Below are 25,301 nucleotides of genomic sequence, written 5' to 3' on the forward strand. Positions count from 1 at the left end.
CCCTTTCTCAAGTCCTTCCTTTATTTTGCACCAAATTGTCGCATCCTGCAACTTCGACCTGCTAGCTACAACACTCCTACTCGACCTCAACTTCGACCTAGCAATTTCGTCCTTGCAACTTCATGGAAACCCTAATATAGCCTCCTCCTGAGACCTACTTAGAGCAGGACAGCTCTCCCAAAGTCAACGAGGTCAACATAGGGTTTTCTCCTTTCCAACTACAAGATTATGCACTTCGTCCTACTGCAACTCGAACCCGCAACTTCAACCTCCTTCAACATCACCAGAAACCCTAGATCTTCGCACGTGTGAGAGAGATAGAGCCCAAAAACAATATATTTTGTCCTTCTGGCCTATGTTAGACCTTCGCTCTCCTCCTTCCAACTTCCCAGCTACAGATCGAACTCTTTCTTGATAGATCGAACTTTATGAGTGAGTGTATCCCAAATAACGCCGAATTACTCCTCTATATAGCCTTCTCAAGGGGTTGAATTCCCTCCTTTAGGCCGACTTGATATTCCCAGGGCCGACTTGTACTCTTGAAGATTCTAGGACTCTCTAGGCTCAAAAAAAAAAATCTTTTTACAATTACTAATTTCCTAGAAGGGTCCTATAAACATGATGTTGACTCCACTAACTCATGACAATAAATCCTAAGATCTAACAAACCCTAGAAGCACGAAGAACATGCTTTTACCTAGAAGACCATCAATAATTAGCATGAAACCCATGCCTCAATAATAATAAATTTCTTTCTTCTCTTCTTGTTTGCTACATAGGATACATATTGAAATGAGTACAAAAATTATGAAGACCGAAACTAGTTACATTCTCAACACTCCCACGTAACTAGGGAGGTATTCATAGTTGTACAACCAGTACAACATCATATCTCAAACTGAAAAGTTCTCAAGAAGAGTCCGATTGATAATCCATACTGTAAACATCGTCATGACTAGCACTATCCCTGAGGCCTAACTGGACAAGCTCTTCTTTAATCAAGAGCATTATTTTGGGAGGTTTTACGTGTGATATTGCACTACCTCTACAAGATACATACCCCATCTGAATGTCTACAAGGTATGTCCTTTTAGGACTATTCTTATCTTGGATCTCTAGTCCTGAGTCCTCAAAGAATATCGGTCCTCTTCGACCACTCTTCTCTTGGATACTTGTCACATCCTCAAGGAATGTCAATCCCTTTTCTTTCTTGGATGTTATATCCCCAAGGAAACCACAGATGCTTATCCAATCCTCCATTATTTCTCTCTTCATCACCTGAAGAGGAGAATGCACATGTGATGTCCAACATCACTCCCTCTCAAACTGAGAGGACATCCCTATTATCCTTTAATCTTGAGAATAGAACCTTGCTCCTATACAAGGAGACTCCTTTACTCCCTCTCAAAATCAGAGGAGATATAGACTTTCTTTCTATTTAGGAAATCAGATTCACAAGCCTTACAACTTGTCTTTATAAGAGTATCAGCTACCAGTTCTTCATAGTTGTCCAGCTCCCTCTTTCTTCTGCTTCATCGAGCTTTCTTTCTTTTAAGGTATCATGGAGCCACCTTCTCTCTTCAATCTTGTGACAGGTTCCAGGCCAATCTTCTTGCTCATCACTTTCTTCTTTGATATGAAGGCATTACATTGTGTCTTCCCATACTTCATGTTGATCATAGCTTCTTGAGAGTGATCTTCCTTTGACCTTCAAGTTATCTTCTCGCACTGCTACCTTTTAATCCAAGATGTCCATATCTTGACTTCTCAGTTGCCAGGCACCGGATATTGAGCTTCCCTCAATATCCTTTATCCATTTCCATCCATACAGTGGAACTTACCTCAATTGTCATCATGAATTCCTGCAACATCTTCCAAGTAGCAAAATAATATGTTAACCAGATAACCAACAATAATGAAAATCAAACTTACCTCATCATGATGACCTTCTCATTCCATCAACATCCTCATCAACCATCTCCACTTGAAACTTCCTTCATGCATCAGAGTGCCCAAGGATCCAACTTGATTACCAAGCTACAACTTTTCTTCTAGTGACTATACTAGATGTTAATCATTATTGTATATATAATATAGACAAAGTCTTAAATTTTTTATACATCCTTAAGTAAGTCAAACCTTATTCTTCTCAAGCCTCATATATCCATATACCTAAGGCTTTTTATGACCAACCTTCCTTTCACAAGATTCTACACATGAATCTTATCCAAAAAATTTATATCTAGCATGCATTTCCATGCTTTCATCCGATCATCTAGCTATCCATATATCTCACAAAGGTCCTACATCCTTACCCATTGCATTCTTTTATCCTTTTACCAATATTGATTCCACATTACATGGAATGTCCACTAACCTTTGTCATAGTGCTTCTTCCAAGAGCCTTTTATAATTATGGTTCTTCCAGGATCATAATGATCCACCTAAGCAAGATGACTTCCTTTAACGTAACATTAGATAATGGATGAACATTACGCAAAAAATGGTCTATCTATCTATCTAGATGATCTTCTACAAAGAAAATTAATCATGTAAATTCTAGACATGCTACTATCATATGCTTATTTCTATGATGCTATGAAAAACATACTATCCTAAAGGAAATATTAAGCTTCACATAGAACCTGACTGTCAGTGAACCTTCTTTAGTAGTAAAGATCCTTCACTTCTTCCTTCTTTGCTTTCTTCTCAAGTTCTCCTACTGCCTTGACTACATGAGCTTCACTCCTTTCCTTTCTCTTGTTGTTCTAGGTGTTTGGACAGCCTCTTCTAAAGTGTCCAAATTCATTTCATCCAAAACATTGCACTTTGGACATGTCTTTCTTCTTGGACTTACCAAACTTCCCCTTCTTCAGCTTCTTGACTTGGGCTAGAAGGGCTTGAGATTGGTCATATCATCCTTGACCTTAATCCTTGATTCTTCCAATATACACTACGCCCACAACTCTTCAAAGGGAGTTGAATCCTTCTTGGAGTAAATGCTTGTTGCAAAGCTACACCAATCTGGTGGCAATGCATTCAGTACACATGGCTACTTCCAAAACAGTAATAGGTTCCCCAAGTCCTTACAGGTGGTCTCTTATATGAGAGACTCTCATGAGAAAGGATGCCACATCCTCATCCTGGGATTCTTCATTTTGTACAACTTGTTCCTCAACGACATCTTTTGTCCTATTGTACCTACTGAATACAAATTCACTAGCTTGTCATACATGGCCTTGCAAGCCTTCAGATTTCCAACAAATGGAACAAGAGAATCCTTAATTGATTCAACTATGATCCGTTGAGCTCTTACTTCCCCTTTCTTGTATTTTGCTAGTTCTTGTGTCTTATCTTTCTTAAGTTCAGTAATTTCTCCAATAACATATCCCATTACTTCTTGTTCTATGTGTATATTGTAGCGGCTACAACCACCCTCCAAAATTTTGCCTATGCTTCGTTTTGGAGCCTCCCTCCTCAAGCAGAGTAGCTCATCTCGCACTAACCCAAGTACTTGTGCTTTCATTGAGCTTTATCTTTTGCATGTTGGCTTGTGTTTTCTTACTTGCTTTACTGTCTAACCCACAAGCCGATCTCTTGACTTGGTTTCAACTTTCAACCTGGTTTCGAGCTTGCCTTAGTGAACTGCACAATCCTTGAGGGCAACCAACCTTGCTCTCAGGAATTGCGCAGTCCAAGCCAGCAGTGAACCTTCAGCTCCAGAATTGCGGAGAGCCTTCAGCTGGGAAACTGCGCAGAGCATGAGAGGCAGCCCAGAGTCACTCAGCCCAGAAATTGCGCAAAAGTTTTTATGCTCAGAAGTTGCTCAGTGCATAAGCTAGAGGGTTGCATAGTCCTTCCCAGAACTGCGCAATCTCTCCAGGCAATGCATGGTAACTTTTCCCGAAAAAGCAAAAAGCATCCCTAGGAAGTAGGGATCTATTATTAGTTTTCCGAAGGTGGCACAATGTTATCTTTAGAAGTTTCCGCCAGGTGTCGCTTTTGTCCTTGATCTCAGGCATGCGCATCATGAATTCCAATTTTGCTCAATTCGATGTAATAGATGCCTCTAGAGCTCATTTGTATACTCGATCATCAAGCTCTAGCATGCCTAAGGAGATCAAGGAACCTTCAGAGCATCGTTGTCACTTTTCCGGGTGAGTTTTGCTTTTATCGTCTTTTGTCGCCTTTTCTGTCGCTTTTTGCTTGTTTAGCTTGTGAGAGTGTTGTTTCACTTGTTTTGTTGAGCGACTATTGGCGTTTTAACTTGTTTTAACTTGTTTTAACTTGTTTTAGCTTGTAGAAGTGTTGTTTCAAGTTTTGCATTGCCTTTCCCAAGTGTCACATGCATTACCTTGTTTTTGCACTAATGGTCGTCGTTGTGGTGACTCTCTCCACATGCTTCGTTCTCCTTCTGTTTGATTGATCCCTGCACTTGTTTTACTTGCATGCATCATCACTCAATCAGATTTGCACTCAACATCACACCATCCTTCAAATATGCTTGATTTCACACTCCCCTTGGGCAGATCTAGGCTCCCCTTGCCCAAATCTCACATTCACTTGCATGCACTACGCAATCTGGCAGCTCAAGGCCTCTGCCTTGGCTTCTAGAATTGCGCAAAGGTTGTCCTGGCCTGGCTTAAACTTTGCATTGCGCAGTTCCAGGAGCCAGTCTCCCAACTTGCTCATTGAGACTGCGCATTGTGCATTTCCAGTCATCAAGCTTTCACACTGACTGTCGGGACTGCGCAATTCCCACAATCACTCAGTCACCCCTATTGGTCAAAATTGTGTAATTCCTCTCATTAGATATCATTCTATGAAGTTAGATTTGTAAGAGCTAATGTTTTCTTGCCATGAGTGTCCTTTCTATCCCACAAGTACCACACTCGTGAAGCACTTCTCTCCAGCAGTAATTGTACCATGGCACCAAAGAGAGTTGCTTCAAGAAAGAACACTGAAAGCAGTACTGGGGAAGCAGTTGAGCAAGTGCCAGTTAACTTGCCAATATATGCAGACACTCAGTTATCCATAGAAAATGAGTCAACACTAACATGGCAGCAAGTCCAACAACAATAGCAGAAGGCAGCAATCCAGTACAAGATCACAGAAAGAGGAAGTTGCTGACATAATACAAGGAGAACAAAGCTGCAGAGTAAAAGTGTATTCAATCTTCATGCAGGCAGCTTTGGTAGTGGAAGCAAAAGGAAGCAAAGGACACCAACAGCAGAGCGGAGGAAGAGAAAAGGCAGAGCTTGCAGATAGCAGAACTGAAGTTGCAAGAGACGGAGAAGAAGTTGAAGGAGGAACAAGAGTTGAGAAGAAGAGAGAGAAGAAAAGAAGAAACAGGAAGAAAAAGAAAGGCAAAGTGCAATGACAAAGCAAACAATGTCCATACAGGCTAAGGAGTCAGAACAGCCAACAGCTGAGTTAGATAGTGAAGAGATGTAGGATCGGGAAATAGTAAAGCAGATTGAGCAGTTGATTGCGCAGACGGACATGGAGTTAGAGCAGGAGCCACAGAATGAAGACATTGACCTCATGTCGAGAGCTCCCGACGCCACCTCTCAATCTCTGCCACCTCCAATGTCAAAACCAATCACAAGCGAGCAAGGAGAGGTTGTACTCCTTGATGATGATCCGGTGATGGATGTGTACAATCTATCATTTAATGAGTTGCAGCAAAAGATTGTACAGGCGCGGAGAAAGCATTTCCCAGATGATCACGTGTCACCTACATTTATGAAGCAAAAGGTGATAGTGTCAAATGTCAAAAAGCAGAAAGCATGCCACTATGGTTTATGCGGGAGCCACGAGCTCAAATGTCAAGTTCTTGTTAGCAGAGAATGAACAGATGGCAAAGAAATTGCAAGCGGTCAGGCAGAAGGCAAAAGAATCTGCAGGTTCGGCAATCGCAGCGATAAGGAAAGAGATACTTGCTGAAGTATCAAATCTTGAGGACACCATGCGGAAGCTCTATGACGGATTTGTCACCATGCATAAGGCAGTTGTCCATCTACATGGCTTTCAGCAGAGGAGCAAAAGGGTTGTCCAAACTCTCAGGGACATACATGTTGCTATCGCCCATGTGCAAGAGTGGACAATGAGGTACAAGGGAGCCCCGCTTTACTTGCATAAGATGATGAAGCCGTAGGTAGAGCTAGAAAAAGCACGAACCCGAATGTTGATCCAGAATTATGAACAACTCGCCTCGTTTGTCAGCAGCAGACAGGCTTTATATGCACGGTTGTTGAAGAGTCTAGATGTCATGGCAAGAACGCACAAGATCCTGTCAATCAGTGCCCTCACCGAAGCTAAGGAAAAGAACCAAGTCCAACTAGAGATCGACAGGTACATGGAGCAACTAAGGCGAGAGGCCACCAACGATGACTTGGATTTGAGCGCAGAAAACAGGGAGAGGTACATTGGTGGTCCCGTCGTAGTCAAGAACATGATGCACATGCTTCAGGATGAGTTGGACAAGGGTTCCAAGACCATATACCCAGAAGCTATGGAGGCAAGAGTCCGCTATCAAAAAGACATCATCAAGAAGTTTGGGGACACCATAGCACAGTACCAAGCTTGGTTCTAGCACGTCACCGAGAGTCATCAACTGGAGGTTGTTGAGTTGGTCTTTCCCTAAACTTCTGGGTCATAGTGTTTTGTCTTGTTAGGCTGTCTCTAGCCTATTTTGTCTCACATGGGTACATGTGGAAAATGTATATTATTTGTAAATATGTTGTAAGTGAAATTCCAAGTGTCATTAGTGGAATGTGAACAGTCACTATGTAATGTAATGAGTTATTTGTAAAGGAAGTTGAAGAGTCGTGCGGGTAGTCAAAGAGTCACAAAGGGGAATGTCAAGGGTCACCCCACTCCTTGTTATAAATAGAACCTCATAACTCATAGAATGGGCTTTTGGGAGCCAAGCTTTTGGCTAGGCTTAGGCTTAGAAAAGGCTTGGGAGTATTGTGACGAGCCTTGGCTTCTCCACAGTGTAGAGTGAGTATACTTCTTTGGAGGAGCAAGTATTCTTGACTGTAATGTTCCACTATTGGGGCTAGTGGCTGTCAATGGTGTATGTATGGATGGAACTTTCAATTATAATAATAATAACAAAGCCAGCACGCTTTCATGCATATGTTGTTATTGTAGTTGGACTATTCTGGTTGCTTTAGCAATGTATGTTGTTTAACTTACGCATTTGCTTATGAACTACTTTGTATGCAATTGTATGAATCTTATTGAATGTGTGTTGTTGGATTAACCCGTCACTTTGTTTTGTGGACTATTCCGCATTTCAGCTTGTGATGTCATTCCGCTCATGTGTTCCTTTCAGGCTGCATACTATTACAGACTTCTAAGGGGCACACTTCCTTTTCCCCTCTGTGTGTTAGAACCCCCATGCATCTCACTTGACTCGCTGCAAGGTCACACACTTGCTTCCAACCAAAGTCATCATACTTATCTTTGCGCGCTACCGTGGTCAAGTCACTACATTACCACGCACTGCTAGGACTCCTACTCCAAATGATCTAAGCTCTAGTTGGGACTTCTTACTGAGGAGATCTCATTGAATGTTGGCGGGTACAACATCGTCAACAAAGTATCAAGTCAATTATTTTCTTCCATGCTAGATACTTCGAAGCCCCAACGAGCTTATTACTCTCCTTGTAGAAAGATCCCATATGACTTGAAGATTCATACATAGTGTAATAATATGTTACTTAATTGAGATCACAATTTTCCTTGATGATGTCTTCAACCTTCTTGATGTCTTCAAGACCTTTGGAGAGTTCTTGATGATGTCCTTGAAAGATGTTCCCGAGGATTCCTCCACCAACAGCTTACAAATAGACTTTGTTTCTGTGAGATCAACACCCTCCTTGCGAGATTGATATAGTCTTGATCTTCTTCAATGTAGAAACCCTAGATTTGAATGGTCTTCTACCAACGAGCCTTTAACCAAATCCCCTCAAGAGATAATTTTCCTTGTAGTCTTCTTCTTTTAGGATTTGAGAGCTTCCTATCTTTTGATTAGTAATTCTTTCTAGTGTCTTTCCAGTTGCCTTCCTCATTCACCTTAGCCCTGATACCATGCTAGAAAATCGATAGTGGTAGTTATTACTCTTATTTTCCTTAACCTTGATAGTGCTTGTGAATCTTTAGTTATCTTGTTTATCTTCTTTAGTTAGATCGTTCATCAAACAATATCAAGAACAATAATAGTAACAAAAAGAGGACACAGATATAAGCTCTCAGCCAAAGCAAAACCCTCAGATACAAAGACCCAATCCCTAAACCAAGTCCTTCTCCCATTACCAAGTCGGCGTTTTATCAAGTCCTTCCTTTATTTTGCACCAAACTGTTGCACCCCGCAACTTTGACCTACCAACTACAGCACTGTTGCTCGACCTGCAACTTCAACCCAACAATTTTGTCCTTGCAACTTCTTGGAAACCCTAATATAGCCTCCTCCTGAGACCTACTTAGAGCAAGAAAGCTCTCCCAAATTCAGTGAGGTCAATATAGGGCTTTCTCCTTTCCAGCTACAAGATTTTGCACTTTATCCTACTGAAACTTGGACCTACAACTTTGGCCTCCTTCTGCAACACCAAAAACCCTAGATCTTCACACATGTGAGAGAGATAGAGCCCAAAAACAAGATATTTTATCCTTTTGGCTTTTGTTAGACCTTCACTCTCCTTCCAACTTCCCAACTACAAATTGAACTCTTTCACGATAGATCGATATTGTGAGTGAGTGTGTCCCAAATGAGGTCAAACTGCTCCTTTATATAGCCTTCTCAAGGGGTTGAATTCCCTCCTTTAGGCTGACTTGATGTTCCCAAGGCCGACTTGTACTCTTGGAGATTCCAAGACTTTCTAGACTCAAAAATTATTCTTTTTAAAATTACAAATTTCCCAGAAGAGTCTTATAAACATGATGTTGACCAGTGTTGAAAATATCGGTATCGGCAAAATATCGGCGAGGGTCCAGAAAATATCTTATCGGCAATATCGGCGAAAATATCGGCAAAATATCGGCAAATATCGGCAAGCATAAAAAATAATTTTTTCAAATTTTTAAATATAGCCGATATTTTGCCGATATTTTCAAAATATCGCGATATTTTGCCGATATTTTCCGATATTTGCCGATATTTTGAAAATATCGCGATATTTTCTCGGCGATATATCGTTTTGCCGAAAATATCGCGATATTTCCGAATATCGCCAATATATCGCCGATATTATCAACAGTGATGTTGACTACTTTGACTCGTGACATTAAATCCTAAGACCTAACAAACCCTAGAAGCATGAAGAACATGATTTTACTTAGAAGACCATCAATAATGAGCATGAAACAAAACAGAAAATATCGCGATATTTTCTCGGCAATATATCGTTTTGCCGAAAATATCGCGATATTTCCGAATATCGCCAATATATCGCCGATATTATCAACAGTGATGTTGACTACTTTGACTCGTGACATTAAATCCTAAGACCTAACAAACCCTAGAAGCATGAAGAACATGATTTTACTTAGAAGACCATCAATAATGAGCATGAAACACATGCTTTAATAATAATAACTTTCTTTCTTATTTTCTTGTTTGTTACATAGGATACATATTGAAATGAGTACAACAAAAATGAACACTGAAACTAGTTACATTTTCAACAGTATCCACTTGGCAACAACTGTGAGAAATGAGTAAACGTTTATTTGCAACCACCACCACACATCCTTAGCCATGTACAGTCTCTCTCAAGGAAGGAATTCCTAAGCCCATAGAGACTAGATATGCTAGTTATTTTCTTTTATTTGAGAGGATGTTGTAGGTTTGGTAAGCATTCCAAACCATGGTTGTGACTTTGGATTGGAGTAGGTGGATAGAATCAACGCCAGACAAGGTGAAGAAAATCGAGCATTAAATATTGAATAATGATTAGTGGACAAATTGTGCTTATTTGGTGTCACTCTTACACCCTATAGATGAGGTCATTTGCTACACTAACCAACATTCTCTTACTCTTGGAGAAATGTATTTGACATTCGATCGCATGCTGGGTCAAGTGAAGATAGCCATTCATGAGAAAGATCCCTCCTTGGAGTTCTATATGACCTAGATTCAACCCATCATCCAGTGCAAATGGGATCGAATGAACACAACTTTGCACATGTCGACATATGCACTCACACCAAAATGGTATGCATCAAGGCCTGGTAAAATCATTTCCATTTAGGATCTGGATGTCAAGAAAGGATTTTGAACTACCATTATAACGATGTATAGTACAAAAGAGGGGAGAACACTTAGGAGACAAGGGATGCAATTTGCAAATCTCAACGGTCCCTTCAACAAGCCTAACGCAGAAGAAGATTGCAATGACTTAGGCCATGATGACTCATTAGTTAGTGGACCGTGCATGGGGATGATGCTCCATGGATCTAACAGCTTGTTGTTTGCTTATTGTCTCATATTTCCAGTTCCTCTACAACAAAGAGGAATTGGTCCACATATAGCTTCATCTACTCTATCAAGAGGAATAGACTTGCCTCCAAGAGAGCATAAAAGCTAGTTGCAGTGCACATCCCCATACATCTTGTGCATAGGAAGACACCATAGTATTGGAGGGAACAACCAACACGATGGTATGTAGATCTAGAAGATGGTGCACAGATACATGAGGATAATAGACCAAATGTGATATAGCATGGTTTGGTTGGTGTGGCATTAGTTACTCATGAGAGTGACTCTAACTCAAATAGTGACATTCCCATTGATGGTCCTAATGATTTCATGCAGCAGATGGACGTAGAGGACCAATCAATGAAAATGACTCCTTGATGCTCATTTTATTTTCAATGTTCATTGTCAAAAATTTGTTTTCAATTTTAACTTTTGACTATACCAATGACCTCAACCAAGTCTTTGACTCAACACTCTTTACTATTTCAATTTATTGTTCCAATCTTCAAACTTTTGTATTTATTCTTAGTTTATTTTGCTTAGTACCAATTAGATTCTAGGATGCTGAATGATAAATTTGAACCATTGCAGATTCTAGAATGATGAATGATGAATTTAAATCAATATTTACAATAATTTTTACTATAACTATTTCATTGGATCAATTTATGAAGTATGAATTGATGTATTTTATTACTAAGTTTGAATTTGTATAAAGTTTATAACATATATGTGTGTGTGTGTACACACACACACACACCTCGGCGTCCCTCTGCCCCAACTAAAATTTCCCTAAAATTTGGGGGTGTTCCCACACATCTCCCTACTCCCACCTCCACTAATTCCGAAAACTCGGTGGAACATTACTCTAGCCTAGTATTTCTTTAGCTTTTGGTGGTTGCCTAGCAGCCCTCTTTTTTAGTAAAAAATACTCATTATGTACACTATTGTTTATACTAATAGTCAAAGGAAAACTTTTATAAAAAACAAATTACCAGTGCCAAGAGGTAAAAAACAGGACATGATCCAAAGCATACCAACCATACATTGCCCACAATTGTACCTGTTATTCCTACCAACACTAATGCTACGACTATGTCTTCGAGTAACGCTGCGGCTGCGGCTGTGACTTCGGCTATAACTTCTAGAGATGCTCCTTCGAGGTCCATATTCCTTCACCTGTCCAAAAAGAAGTTATAACATTTTATCTTTGAGCTGACTAAACATTCTGGAGAAAAAAAAATCGTATTGATTTAAAGGCATAGATCTAATATATTTGCCTGTATATAAGATCGAGAGAAGGCATTCCGGAATTCAGTATCATCCAGTTTCCTGATCTGCATTCAATCAGAAAAGAGGCAGATACAGACAAAGTTGATATTACTATTTATAAGACCAAAAGAACAAATTCTCCAATTCCAAGTCATGAAGGTTTCCTGACCCGTCCATCATCAAAAACAAAATCTCAAACATGAGAAAAAACAGGTGGTCTGCAAAAGGTATAAAATGCAGTGCATCGGATCTAAAAGACTCAATACACCAGTAAGATAGTATCAACTTACAGCATATTTCATGTCCTCGAGGTTGGTGTAGTCCACAGTTCCACGTGTACCTATTCAATGTAAAGTCTATATTATAACTCTAGAAGATAACTATTAACAACTATTATTCTGCAAAAAAAATATAATTTAACGTCCATGTCTACAACAGATATAGGTGATTGAGCCACCCTTCATACCAGATTCCATGATAAGCAGAATACCAAACTGATATAAGATTTTCACAAACTTCTGTGTGAGGAAAATGTGAACCATATTTCATGAAACAAAAAAAGATAAAGCAACTCTGGCATCAGTGTACGAATATGAACTTAAGCTCAAACCTCAAGACCTATTTTGCATCTTGCTTCTAGACTCCCCTGGTGTCCTCACCTCTTTAAAACCATAAAAATGCTTGATGAGGAATGTCCAGATTTCTAAACAAAAAGGAAATCAAGAGGAAGAATAACATACATGATACAATACAAAATGAAATGCTCTCAACAACGAATCCAGCACAAGTTGATCAGAAGAAACAAAAGAGTGACGCTTTCGTAGAAGGTTTGGCTCTATCCAATCCCAGGTACTAGCACAATCAAAACTGTCATTAACTAGTAGACATAATTCAGAAAACAAAATAAAATAACTTACAAAACTATTGAACATATCATACCTAATCACCAAATAACCAAACTATTGAAAGGTTCCAAAATAATCATGACTTTCCAGGATTGTTTAGCAATATAGCCTTCTGACCTAAATGGTTTTCTCCACTTTTTGATTGAAAATAATAAAAACTTTACTAGATGGAAACAAAAATACAAGTGCATAAGCATTGGAATGCAATAATTTAATTATTCCCTTCTAAAGCTTATTATTTCCTCACATACCATTGATCAAGACTGTCATCTTGCACAAAGATGGTCATTAAAGAGTCAGGAAATTGTTTTAATGGTGTAATTGATGATTAAACAAATATTTGGAAGCCTACATATTTCACAAGCTATAATTATATACGATTTAATGCTAGTGATGCTCCTCTTCCCCGGAACATTTTGGTATGGTCCAACAGCCTAACTCAAGATAATGAGAATCAGCCCAAAGGATTACAGTAGGGTGTGGGGTACTACATACTGGAACTATAGGATGAACTAGGTTGAAACCTAAATTGGAAAGCAATACAAGTAAAATGAAGATATGGGGACAGGAAGTTACAGCTTTAAAGAAATATCCAATTTCTCCAGAAAAAGAGGTATTGGTAACTAGCTTGGAAAGCAATACAAGAGAAATGGAGATGTGGGGACAAGAAGTTACAGTTTTAAAGAAATACCCATTTCTCGAGAAAAGGAGGTACTGGTAACTAGCATGGAAAGCCGATAGTTAAAAGACCAAAGAAATCCTTTCCTAATAAAATCGCATTCCATGTATATGCCACTTGCAATGCCATCATGGCATGTTTAGAGATACTATCAACAGTACCCATGAACTAATGGCACTGCCTACTTCATATAATTCAAATAAATAAATCTGTTTATTGTCTGTTATTTTTTGGTGTCGCGTTGAAATGGTATGACTGACAAATAACACACATCAAAAAAATGGCAGCTTCAACTTAAAAACTTTAGAAAGCTTAAAATATTTACCATTGCTATCACGAAACACTTCAGCATAGCAGACATCACCAGCCCGTCGCATGTGATCCTGAAAAAAATATGCCATATTAAAAAAAACAAAGCAGCATAAACATTAATACAATCTATTATATCTCATATCAAAAAATATTCACAAATCTCGAAATCTCACCTTCAGGTCCTGCCACGATGCTGATGAAGGTAATCCTGTCACAACAACTGAAATGCAAAAGAAACACTTCAACTACGACTCACAACCCCCCACCAAAATCAGTATAAGTGAAAGAACAAAAACCACACACAACAAAATCTCTCAAAACTGACCGCGATAGTCAGTGTGTCTAGAGACTCCGCCACGCCCACCACGCCCACCAACACTGCTACTGTAGCTACTGGGTCGACCTAGAGATGAAGACGTCCTTCGACCCCCATGGGCAAGCTCTACCTGCTCAAAAACACATCCAAAAATGATACTAAACTCTAGGTTTCTGTAGCAATATGTAACACATGAATGTTAAAGGTATTATAAGAAATAAGAATTCTGACCCGTATTCGATGACCATCAAAGTTATATCCATCACGGCCACGAATAGCATCTTCAGCATCACGTGCATCTTCAAACTGCATTTATAATACATATAAATGTTTCTGTCAGACAATAAAGACTTAACAGACATCAAATTCTGATTTCAATTATTTCTTCCCTTAACATAGCATATCTATCACTCAGAGGAAAATAAAACAAAGAAATTATATTAGTATACACAAGTGATCACAATGGCAGATAACTGGACTAATGGTGTAAAGTTGCAAGTTATGACCCATAAAAGCACTATCTGCAGACCTAGGTTTGTCACTGTGAACTCAAAATAGGATAAGTTACCAGAACTTTGTTTTCCCCCATCTTCGTAGGGGCTTAACACTTCGTCGGATACTTAATTCTTTATCCTATATCAAAATGATAGCCTCTCCCCCTTGGCATAACATTTTCATCATTGCTCACTAGCCCATACCAGCCATATTACCTTTACCACCACTAGCCTCCCCATTTGCTGTTTGCTAGCATTCAAGCCTTATCATAGCTTGGTTTAAATAGGATTGGGGGAGGACTCTTGGATTTTTCCCCCAAATAAATAAATATCATTTGATCATTATCTCATGACCTTTTGTTATCACACATAATTATGTCGTATCTCACTGACATAGGCCCACTGCTTAGGGTCCACGGCTCAACACAAATACTTCTAAATTCTGACATCCACAAACTCATCTTCTGTGTTAAGGTTTGGAACCAAAAAACAATGACATGCATCAAGAAAAATGCCATATCAACAAGAAGGCTAATCACTCCCCCTCAACTCTCCCTGGTACCAGATCAAGAAGCCTTTGCATTTTGTAGCTCATGTACTAAATTATGTAGAATAAGTTAAGCTACTCCCAATATCTAATGCTACTGTGGGTCCTATTCTATTAAGCATCACTTACAAAACAATAATGCAGTTACTAAAGTAATAAGTGACTCAGTAATTGTATAATTCATATCTGTGCCATTATAGCAAACAATGCAAGACAATATATGCCTCTGTCCTTGTTCAATAATTGAAGCAAAATTATTCTAAATACATCCAATCAGCCAACAAAGAGTTAAGTTCCAAAAACTGGTGTTATCTTTTCTTTGGGTAGATATGTGTCCTTATTCTCAATCTTAGGCATATGTTACATACTGAGTCCTTGTTTATAGTCAACCAACTTCAAACATTTTCCTCTCTTTTTAATGTTGGCAGTTATAATGTTATACAATATTCATAAACATGTTTTACCTTTCCCCTCAAAAATATGTCCTTTGCTAGTAGCATGTTCACAATTTTATCATGCTAGAAAATATAAAGCAACAACACAAGAAGATGTCCACATAAATGCGTGTGTGTATGTGTGTGTGTGTCCTTCTTAAGTAACGTGTTTTTAACGTATATGTTATCTTGTATAGTGTATTATATAGTTGCTGCTTCATGAACAAGTGTGCATCTTACTGAATTGGTGTTTATTAATAAAGTCCCCTGTATGTGTTGATTATGCATGCACATTTATTTATGCATGTAATGCCTACATTTCTGGGGCAACATCAAAGAAGAAGACCTAGATGGGCCCCTAGCACCAACTTAGCATCACACACAACACACACACACAAAAATGTTGGTTTCAAGTTTATTCAAAACCAAGTGTTATACAATTTCTTTGGATACATGCATATGTTTATTTTCAATCTTCTACATACGTTAAGTACTTGTTTATAAGAAAAGCTAACATTGAAGCCTAGTGGGATAACTCATTTCGAGAGAACTCTACCATACAAAGTAGAAGTTACCAAGAGGTCACTGTACATGTCCTTATTCTCAATCTTAGGCATATGTTACATATTGAGTCCTTGTTTATAGTCAACCAACTTCAAACATTTTCCTCTCTTTTTAATGTTGGCAGTTATAATGTTATACAATATTCATAAACATGTTTTACCTTTCCCCTCAAAACTATGTTCTTTGCTAGAAGCATGTTTACAATTTAATCATGCTAGAAAATATAAAGCAACAGCACAAGAGTATGTCCACATAAACGTGTGTGTGTGTGTGTGTGTGTGGCTTTCTTAAGTAACGTGTTTTTAACGTATATGGTATCTTGTATAGTGTATTATATAGTTGCGGCTTCATGAACAAATGTGCATCTTACTGAATTGGTGTTTGTTAATAAAGTCCCCTGTATGTGTTGATTATGCATGCACATTTATTTATGCATGTAATGCCTACATTTCTGGGGCACAGAGAAGAAGACCAAGATGGTCCCCTAGCACCAACTTAGCATCACACACAACACACAAAAAAAAAGTCGGTTTCAAGTTTATTCAAGTGTTATACCATTTCTTTGGATACATGCATATGTTTATTTTCAATCTTCTACATACATTAAGTACCTGTTTATAAGAAAAGCCAACTTTGAAGCCTAGTGGGATAACTCATTTTGAGAGAACTCTACCATACAAGGTAGAAGTTACCAAGAGGTCATTGGATCAATTTCTACGGAGTCCCACTAGATTACCAGTTGTGTTGGAATATGTAACTAGGTTTGGTCTTCATAATGACATGTAATCATGATTTTATGTAATTAATGTAAAGAAGAAAAATAAAATTATTGTATGCTTGAGACATGGGTTTCATGCTCAAGGAGTTTTATATAGATCAATCTCCCATTGTGAGCTATTAGGTTTGGTCATTAAATCCATTGAGTCAATGTCATGTATTGAAGACCCATTTGAGCATGTTACATATTGTAAAAGAGAATTTATTTGAGTCATAAAACCTCCAAGACCTCGTCACAAGCACTCATTCAAGTCGGCCTTCCAAAGAAGCTAAAGATTATTCTAGAATGAGATGTCAGCCTAGGCACAAGCACAAGTCGGCTTATTTTGCATGGACAGACTACTATATAAAGGAGGACTCGGCCTCACTTGAAGACACATTCGTTCAAGCATCTGAAATAGAAGATCAAGTGCGAGAAACATAAGAAGAGAAGCCTCTCATCAATCGAAGAAAGGAGGAGAAGGACGAGAAGTGATTTTGATCTGTTTTGGGGCAAATACCTCTCACACGTGCAAAGAAGATTAGTACCATCTGTTGCAGAAGAAGCCGAGTTATCACAGTCATCCTAGGAGGCCAAATCAAGGAAGAAACCAAGTCACTTATCAAGCTGAATTGCAGAAGAAAGAGATACTATCCAAGCGAGAAGGAAATCAAGGGATAAAATCATTGTTTGTCCCTCACACGTGTTGCAACTAGGGTTTCTGAAGAGGCCGAGAATTGCAGGTCTGTGTCAATAGGCCGAAATCTGAAGAGAAGTCGAGATCTATGGTGAAGCAATCAGTTTGACTAGCGTTGACTCAAGGAAGAAGAATTGTTTCAAGGAAGTCTTGTGACTTGGTCTTGGAGAGGTTGTTAGGTCAAGGGTCTTGGTCTTGGAATTCACTACTTGAAGATTCTATAAGAAGAAGAATTCGTTTGGGTTTTCCTCTCAAGTTGGAGAGGTTTTGGCCCTGGCTGATCACCTACATCTTGTGTCCCTTGTCTCATTGTTGTTCATATTTTGATAGTTGTTTGATGAAAAGAACACTATAATAATCAAGCTAAAGAAGAACCTAATCAAAAGAAGTAAAAAGTATTCACAAGCAGTTATCATTACTAGAGAAATCACTTCTTGTCTCTACCCTAGATTTCTCAACATGGTATCAGAGCTAAGGTAACAACTCAAGGAAGGGCAGCTCAACAAGGGACACACAAGCTCTCAAAGATCAAGGTTCTAGAAGGATATCAAGGGCATCAAAGAATCAAGAAGATCCTCTCATCTCCAAGGCATTTTGAAGTCAAAGGCTACATCATCATCTTGAAGGAAGTATCAAAACCCTAGATCTATCAAAGAAGAAGTCCACAGTTAAAGCATTTTTGGGATCCTCACTCAAATCATCATCTCAAGGAAGGAGACCTCAAAAGACCCTAACTCTACTTGAATTGAAGAAATCATCAAATCAAAGCATCTTGAAGTATACTCATCCAAGAGAAGCAAGAAGAAAAGAGTTGTTGGCATCATCAAAGGATTCAAGGTGATCTCCCTCTCCTTAGAGTCAAGAATCACTTTTTGTTAAAATTGGCAACTAGGGCAAAACTCCATGTGGGTCTACTTATTTATGGCAGCTGATATTTTTCTTGGATTCCTCTCGTCGAGAGGTGTCGGATTGATCTAAAGATCATCTAATTCCGACATGTATTCATGGAGATATGAATTTATTTGTGATATGTGACAATTCGTCAAGGTCAGCCAGCAACCAATTTACCCCATCTTATCCTCAACGTTGCACCATAAATAGAGATGGGCTTCAAGTCATTTGTACACACATCTCTTGTGATCTCTCTCCACTTGTTTGGGTTTTGGTGGTAGGAGAGATCTAAAGGAGTATACGCTGCCCTAAAGGAGATGCCCTAGCCCTAGACGCAGTCAAAAGGAGAAGGCTCTACGCTGCCCTAATGAAGATCAAATCACAGCCATGGAAGGGACCTATACGTTGTCCTAAAGGAGATGCCCTAGCCCTAAACGCAGTCTTGAAGGAAGAGTCATAGCCGCAGCCTTGGAGGAGCCCTAGCTGCTGTAAAACGTGCCCTAGCCGCAGGTCTTATATGTTGTCCTAAAGGGATTAAATCTCAGTGAAGAGAGGCTCCTTCGCTGTCCCAAAAGAAGGCTCTTCTACGCAGCAAGGAGGCTTGCATACGCTGTCAAAGGGAGCCTCTATACGCTGTCAAAGGAAGCTCCATAAAAGCCATAGCCGCAGTCTTCTATACACAGCTAGACACAGTCAAAGGGAGCCTAAATGAACTCCTAATCCGCAGTAAGAAAGAGACTCAATACACAGTCCTAAAGGATGTGATTTAGGTGTTGTTCAAGTAAGGAGACCTAGCACATCTTAGCCGCAGTCCTGAAGCCTAAACCGCAGGTCAAGAGGTGACCTCAATCCGCAGTGAAGGGTGATTCAAAGAAGCCCTTATACGCTATACTAAGGTGTCTTAAACACGCTGTCATTAGAGGCCTCAATCTGCAGTTAAGGGTGACTGTTCTAAGAATCCCTTACACGTTGTTTCACAGCTAGAGGGTGATCTGCAGCTACAGGAGGATGGTCACAGGCAGTACAGCTGGTTGTTGTCCAGAAGGAGGCCTTACACAGTCACCTAGCCGCTGGGATAATGCCACATTGTTGTAGGTGACAGCATGGCCATTTCCGTATTGTTTGGGTATGATATGCTGGGCAAAAGTATCCAATAGGAAGGAGCTATGGGGCTGCTGCATAAAGACTGATTGGGTCACTGTATGAAGGGACAAGGTTACAGTCAACTGTTGGGCTAGGCCGCAAGGCCATAGCCAGCAGTTGGAGGCCTCTTTAAGTGTTGTGTTCAGACCTTATAAGGCAGCACATCATTGGAGATCAGTATGAACTTTCCACAGTAAATAGGTGGACTGTGGAGTATGTTTAGAGTGCAGTAGCTCACAGATCTTGATCAGTGAAGCAGCAGAGGAAGAGCGTTATAGAAGGAAAGCTTCAATATTTTGGGTAATTGGTTAAGCTGCTCTAGGCCTATCATCTGCTGCATTGTGTCATCTTGATGGTGAAGATCTCTGATGCCTGATCTCTCATTTTGGCAAGTCAAAGTGTTGACTTCAAATGCATTTGTACTATCTATCTCTCTGTTGAACTATTGAAGAATATAAGAAGAATTGATCAAGGCTTTCCCCTCATTGGGGTTTGTCCCTGGCTGGTTCCACATCTTGTGTCCTCTTGTCTTGGCTTGTCTTCTGATGTTTATGTTTATGTTTTATCTGCACTTCACTATCATGCTAATGTGATTGCTAATCTGAATATTGTCATTGAGCTAAAATGAAAAATTGAAGTAAATTTCGCTCAGCATAGAACATACTTAAAATCAACACTTTCGAAGAAAAACCATCTTCATCAAGAAGTTTTCAATTATCTATATCATTGTCAAATTCAAGAAGACAGCAAGTTGAAGGCGCATCTTCACAAGTAAGTGCATTTATGTCTACATCTGAATCTGTCAAAATGTCTTTTTGCAAGGAAAGCAACAAATTGGTTGGGGCTTCAAACTTTCTTGCATGGAAGAAAAGGACAGATCTAAACCTCATAGAAAATGACGTCATGGATCATGTTAAGGGATCAAACACTAAACCTCCAAAAGAAGATGATCAAGCACTTGCAAGGTATATGAAAGGGGAAGTAAGGGCTCAAAGGATTCTCATAGAATCCATCAAGGATCCCCTCATTCCCTATGTATCTAAACTTGAAACATCGAAAGAAATATATGAGAAACTTGTAGAGTTGTTTTCCGTAAGTACTACAGGAGAAGTAATCTCATTAAGACAAGAACTCTAAAAGATGAAGATATCAAAAGAAGAAAGAATAGCCTCATACTTTATGAGGATATCTGAAAAAAAAAGAGATCAACTACAAGATTTGGGTCTGACAAAGAGATACCTACCATAGTGCTCAATGCACTACTGGAAGAATGGGGCAACTTCACATCAAGTATCTATGGAAAGAAGGAAGCTACTACTCCATTCAATGAACCGTGGTCACTATGCAAAATTGAAGAACCTAGGTTGAAGGCAAAATCTGATGTAGGATCAAATGAGCAAACCCAGGCATATGTTGCTGCCATGACAAAGAGAAAAGGGAAAGTTTGGGAAATTTGGTCCTCAAAAAAGAAAGAAGAATATGGCAAAGGTTCAATGTTATGTATGTCAAGAATATGGGCACTACAGTCTACAAGAGAGATTGTCCTAACCTCAAGGTGGTGTTGACGGTGTTGGAAATCCGTCAACCAAGGGGTCTACCCGATGTGAAGTCACAATTAGACATCACACTGTTTGGAGTAGGAGCCGCATCCGAAATATTGGCCCAGTTGCCATGTATTCTTAAAGATATGCCTTGGCTCTGGTTGTCAACAAGAGAGAGGAGTGCAAATGCGCCTTTGAAAAGCAAGTGGGTGTGCTTGGTGAGTCTTCAATCGTATGTGTGTCAAAGTTCTTTCACTACGGAGGGGAGGAGAAGTGAACCTCTAAGAGAGACATACCACCCTAGTAGACACACATGAACAAGAGGGATTCATACAACATCACACGGATTAGTCCACGGAGATGCGACAATCATTGCAACCATTTAACAAGGAGGATTTGTCCAATATCTCGCGAAAAATTCCACTAGGATGCAACAACGATAATAGCAAATACAACACATTCTCAATATGATAAGTACCAAAACAATTGAAATAGTTCAACTACTTTAGCAAAAAACGAAAGCAAACATGAATTACAAACATTCATAGAATAGTCTTACAAATATTGATAATCCATGCATGAAGAATGTGCTGGCCCATAAGGCTTATATTATTAAATAAAAGTTCCAAAACACATGTATAGTGAAGCATTGGAGCCACTCCTTGCTCCTCAAAAGAATTAGTTTGTCTCTCTAATACCTTGCGAGAGGAGCCAAGGTGAAAAGTCCTTTTCTCGTATATGAGGGTGTATATATAACCAAGGGGTGATACTTCACCTTTCTTGTCTCTTTGACTACCCTCATGACTGTTTGACTTTCTATGACTTTTCGACATTACATGACTCTGCATATTCTGAATGTGTCCTTTGGACTTCCACATTACAATACATTTTGAATAGGTAATTACATAATCCACAATAATGATGTGGCATGTGATGACTTGTGACAGGACATGACATGACACTGATGACATGAACTACATGATGATGTGACAGTGCCAAGTTGTCTTTCTTGCTGCTTCTTTCTTTGTGTCTTCTTGAAAAGATGGTACATGTTCTTCTTCTTCCTCCTTATGACTTGAAGATGAAAAGTCTTCCATGTCATCTTGATCTTCATCTTTTGATAGAGTTCGTTGTTCCTTTGCCTTCTCACCTGATGATCATCTTATTTCTTCAGCTCCATATGTGTCTTCTAACATGTCCTCCTCCATCTGCTTCTTCATCATCTTACCATAGCATGATAGAGTTCCTATGTCTGCAATCCACTCATGACAAGACGATATCAATCTAATAAACCCCTAATCAAAGATGGTGTTTATTGATCCGCTGACTGAGCTGGAACCAAATGAAGAGACAGAGGAAGCCAAAGATCAAGAAAGTGAAGAAGGTCAAGTGAGAGCAGAGGAAGCCGAAGATCAAGCGATCGAAGAAGGAAGCCAAAAGGTTGAGCGAGTGCAAAGGAAGTCGAAGATCAAGCGAGCGAAAAGGAAGCCAAAGTTCAGGCGTATCGAGCATCTATAACAGAGAACAAGGAAAGTTCAAAATGGGCACGACTTGTACAAGACCTCCGGAAGTTGCGATTGCGATTAAAGGAGTGACGCAGCACGTGGGATCTCCAATATGGGTATAACCTCTCTTGTGATTTGATTTTCGTGAACAATTAATGTCTATTGTATGAATATTAAAAAGGGCCTCTCTGATATAGTTTTGATATGCAACACTTCTGTAATTCGGCCTCTCTTCTGAATGAACGTGTTTGTTGAGTATTTGTGAACTCGAACAGACAGAGGAAGTCGGAGATCGGGGAGTCGAAGATCAAGCGAGTGAAGAAGGTCGAGTGAGAGCAAAGGAAGTCGAAGATCAAGCAATCAAAGAAGGAAGCCAAAAGGTCGAGCGAGCGCAGAGGAAGCCAAAGATCAAGCGAGCGAAAAGGAAGCCAAAGGTCAGGCGTATTGGGGATCTATAACAAAGAACACGGAAAGTTCAAAACGGGTGAGCTGAAAAATAAAACAGAGCAAGCGGTAGGTCCAGCAGGACAGGAAGAAGCCGAAGGTCCAGCAGGACAAGAGAAAGTCAAAGGTCCAGCAGGATAGGAGGAAGCCGAAGGACGAGCAACTCTGTTGATCAGGTTAACCTTTGAAATGCTTGAACCTGTGATGATTTAAAAGAGGAACAGTATAGATCGTAACTGAGTCGAACAATAGTCACGCTTGAAACAGTTACCACAACAGTAAAGAACAGAGGGTTGAAAACAGAGAATTGCGTTTGTGCAGATATTGAGGGCTTAGCGCGACTTATCAAAGATATCTTGTTGAAAAACATCAGTAGATCTTGGAAACATTGTTGGAGATCATGATGGGTATTTGAAATCATCATGAGGTAACCTTGCAGACTTTGTGTGGGCAATATGAAGAGTTGTGAAGACTCCTTCATATGAAGACGGGTTGTCATTGATGTAGCAGTGAAGCAGTGGATTGACAGAACATAGTGAAGAAGATTCTAAGAGCAGTGTAATACAATCAAAACATGCCTTGACAAGATAGGGTCGGAGCCCTTGGGGTTGGTGCCTCAAAATTGGAAGGATTGGTGTCCTTGGAGTTGGTACACCTAAATCCAAGGTTGGTGCCTTGACAAGACAGGGTTGGTGCCCTAGAGGTTGGAGCCTCACAAAAAGTCCAAGTTGGTGCTTGGCAACAGAGTGAAGTTATATATATATATTGTATCTGATTTACTGTAAAGATTATATGAATAAAAGCATTTATTCCTATCGTTCATTTTTGTGTTCTAAATATAAATGATTTAACTGGTAAAAATAACAATTGAAAAGAAATATTGATTCACCCCCCCCAGTATTTCCAACAAGTGCAACAATAAAGGTACATTTTGCGATGACCGTGACGACACTTGTGCAACAGTGCTTAAAACTTTGGGAATGAGAGTGACTAATGTTTACATGGTTAGACCAACTCATTCACACAAGGATAACCACTTGAAACCACCAGAACAAGCGTACACACATTGTGCGACAACTAACACGCAAAAAGACGACAATTGCTAAAGTGAGAACGACTCTTGCATTATGTGAACACCAAGGAAAATAACACATGCCAGAGCAAAGAATCATGAAAACGAAACTAATTAAAGTAAAAGAAAGCGAGAGTGACAGCCAAAATCATGAAAATGACACTCGTGAAAACAAAAGTGCGCGGGAGCGACTGTTTGCAAAACTCACCAAAATGGAAGTACAAACGCAGCTAGAATGTGAGAAACTGTCGTTGTCAATGCGCACTGACTGTCAACATGGATTGAACATCGCACAGGCACAATCTTGATGGAACGTGCTATGCTTGTCCAAACTTGCGTAAAAGAATGTGCTCATGCACTTGTTACGGACTAAGCATGTGTGAGCAAGTGACTTCGACACTTCCAATCCAAGAAGGGAGCTCAAAAGCATCAGTTGACCAAGAAGTGACTATGGAACGATCGATCGCAAGATCCACGGTAAGCTCCAAAATTCGAGTGTACGCAAAATTTTGGAGGGTATTTGTCGCAACGACAACACTTGGTGACACACTAGTAGAACTCCAACTTCTCTGCCTTGCTCAATTCTTTCGAGTAGGGTCTAGTTCTTCAAGAAGTATTGGTTCATCGTTCAGATTACAATGGCTTCCCGACTTACCCCGTGCATAAACACAGTGTCCTTCATTCCTTTACTTGGTTAAACACAAACATAACACCAGCAATCACACAATGTTTCAAATCAAGACAGGGTAATGAAGTTTGCAAGCTTTAGATTTTCAGAGTATAGTTTTTTTCATCTCTGGTGTTGCTCTGCTGCCAGTAGGCCTGGACAGTACCCCAGCGAAGTCAATTCAGGAACACAAACATTGCTCTGCTACTAGTGAGCCTGGACAGTGCCCAGATGGAGTTGCTTGCTTCACCTCTCTGTGCAAGAAGTCTTCCTCTTATTTCGCCTTTATTTATCTATTTATATAGGATTGTGCATCGACACTTATTTATTTCATGTGCGGAAGAGGGATCCCAACTTATTGAGAGCAGGAGAGGTTGTCCCTTCATAGAAGCATATATAATACCTCTGATATTGGTTTGCTCGTTTAGATTTTCCCCTTGTCCTTCTCTACTTAATTGGATCAACCTCAAAACACCGAAACATAAAGACCCGAGTGTGGGCATGAGGTTTCCAAAAAAGACATGGAGAGCATGGTTTGACACAAGGCTTTCTTAATGCAAGGATCATATTTTCTG

At 39.6% G+C, this 25,301-nt stretch overlaps 1 protein-coding gene across 18 annotated transcripts in view; it reads right to left on the bottom strand.

The window, feature by feature from the left end:
- LOC149263957 (serine/arginine-rich-splicing factor SR34-like) overlaps positions 1–25,301 on the bottom strand; it is a 103,814-nt gene that overhangs the window by 29,334 nt on the left and 49,179 nt on the right. For all 18 annotated transcript variants that reach the window (XM_089427098.1, XM_089427104.1, XM_089427092.1 and 15 more), the window contains 7 exons: positions 14,202–14,276; positions 13,980–14,100; positions 13,828–13,874; positions 13,668–13,725; positions 12,049–12,098; positions 11,767–11,823; positions 11,550–11,665 (listed from right to left, as the gene is read on the bottom strand). In XM_089427098.1, the coding sequence (XP_089283224.1) occupies positions 11,550–11,665; positions 11,767–11,823; positions 12,049–12,098; positions 13,668–13,725; positions 13,828–13,874; positions 13,980–14,100; positions 14,202–14,276 (524 nt within the window). The remainder of the gene's footprint in view (positions 1–11,549; positions 11,666–11,766; positions 11,824–12,048; positions 12,099–13,667; positions 13,726–13,827; positions 13,875–13,979; positions 14,101–14,201; positions 14,277–25,301) is intronic.

The sequence above is a fragment of the Pinus tabuliformis genome, chromosome 6 (genome assembly GCF_031772625.1).
Source record: "Pinus tabuliformis cultivar Carrire ecotype Pingquan chromosome 6, CPIR1, whole genome shotgun sequence".
NCBI classification, from domain to species: domain Eukaryota; kingdom Viridiplantae; phylum Streptophyta; class Pinopsida; order Pinales; family Pinaceae; genus Pinus; species Pinus tabuliformis.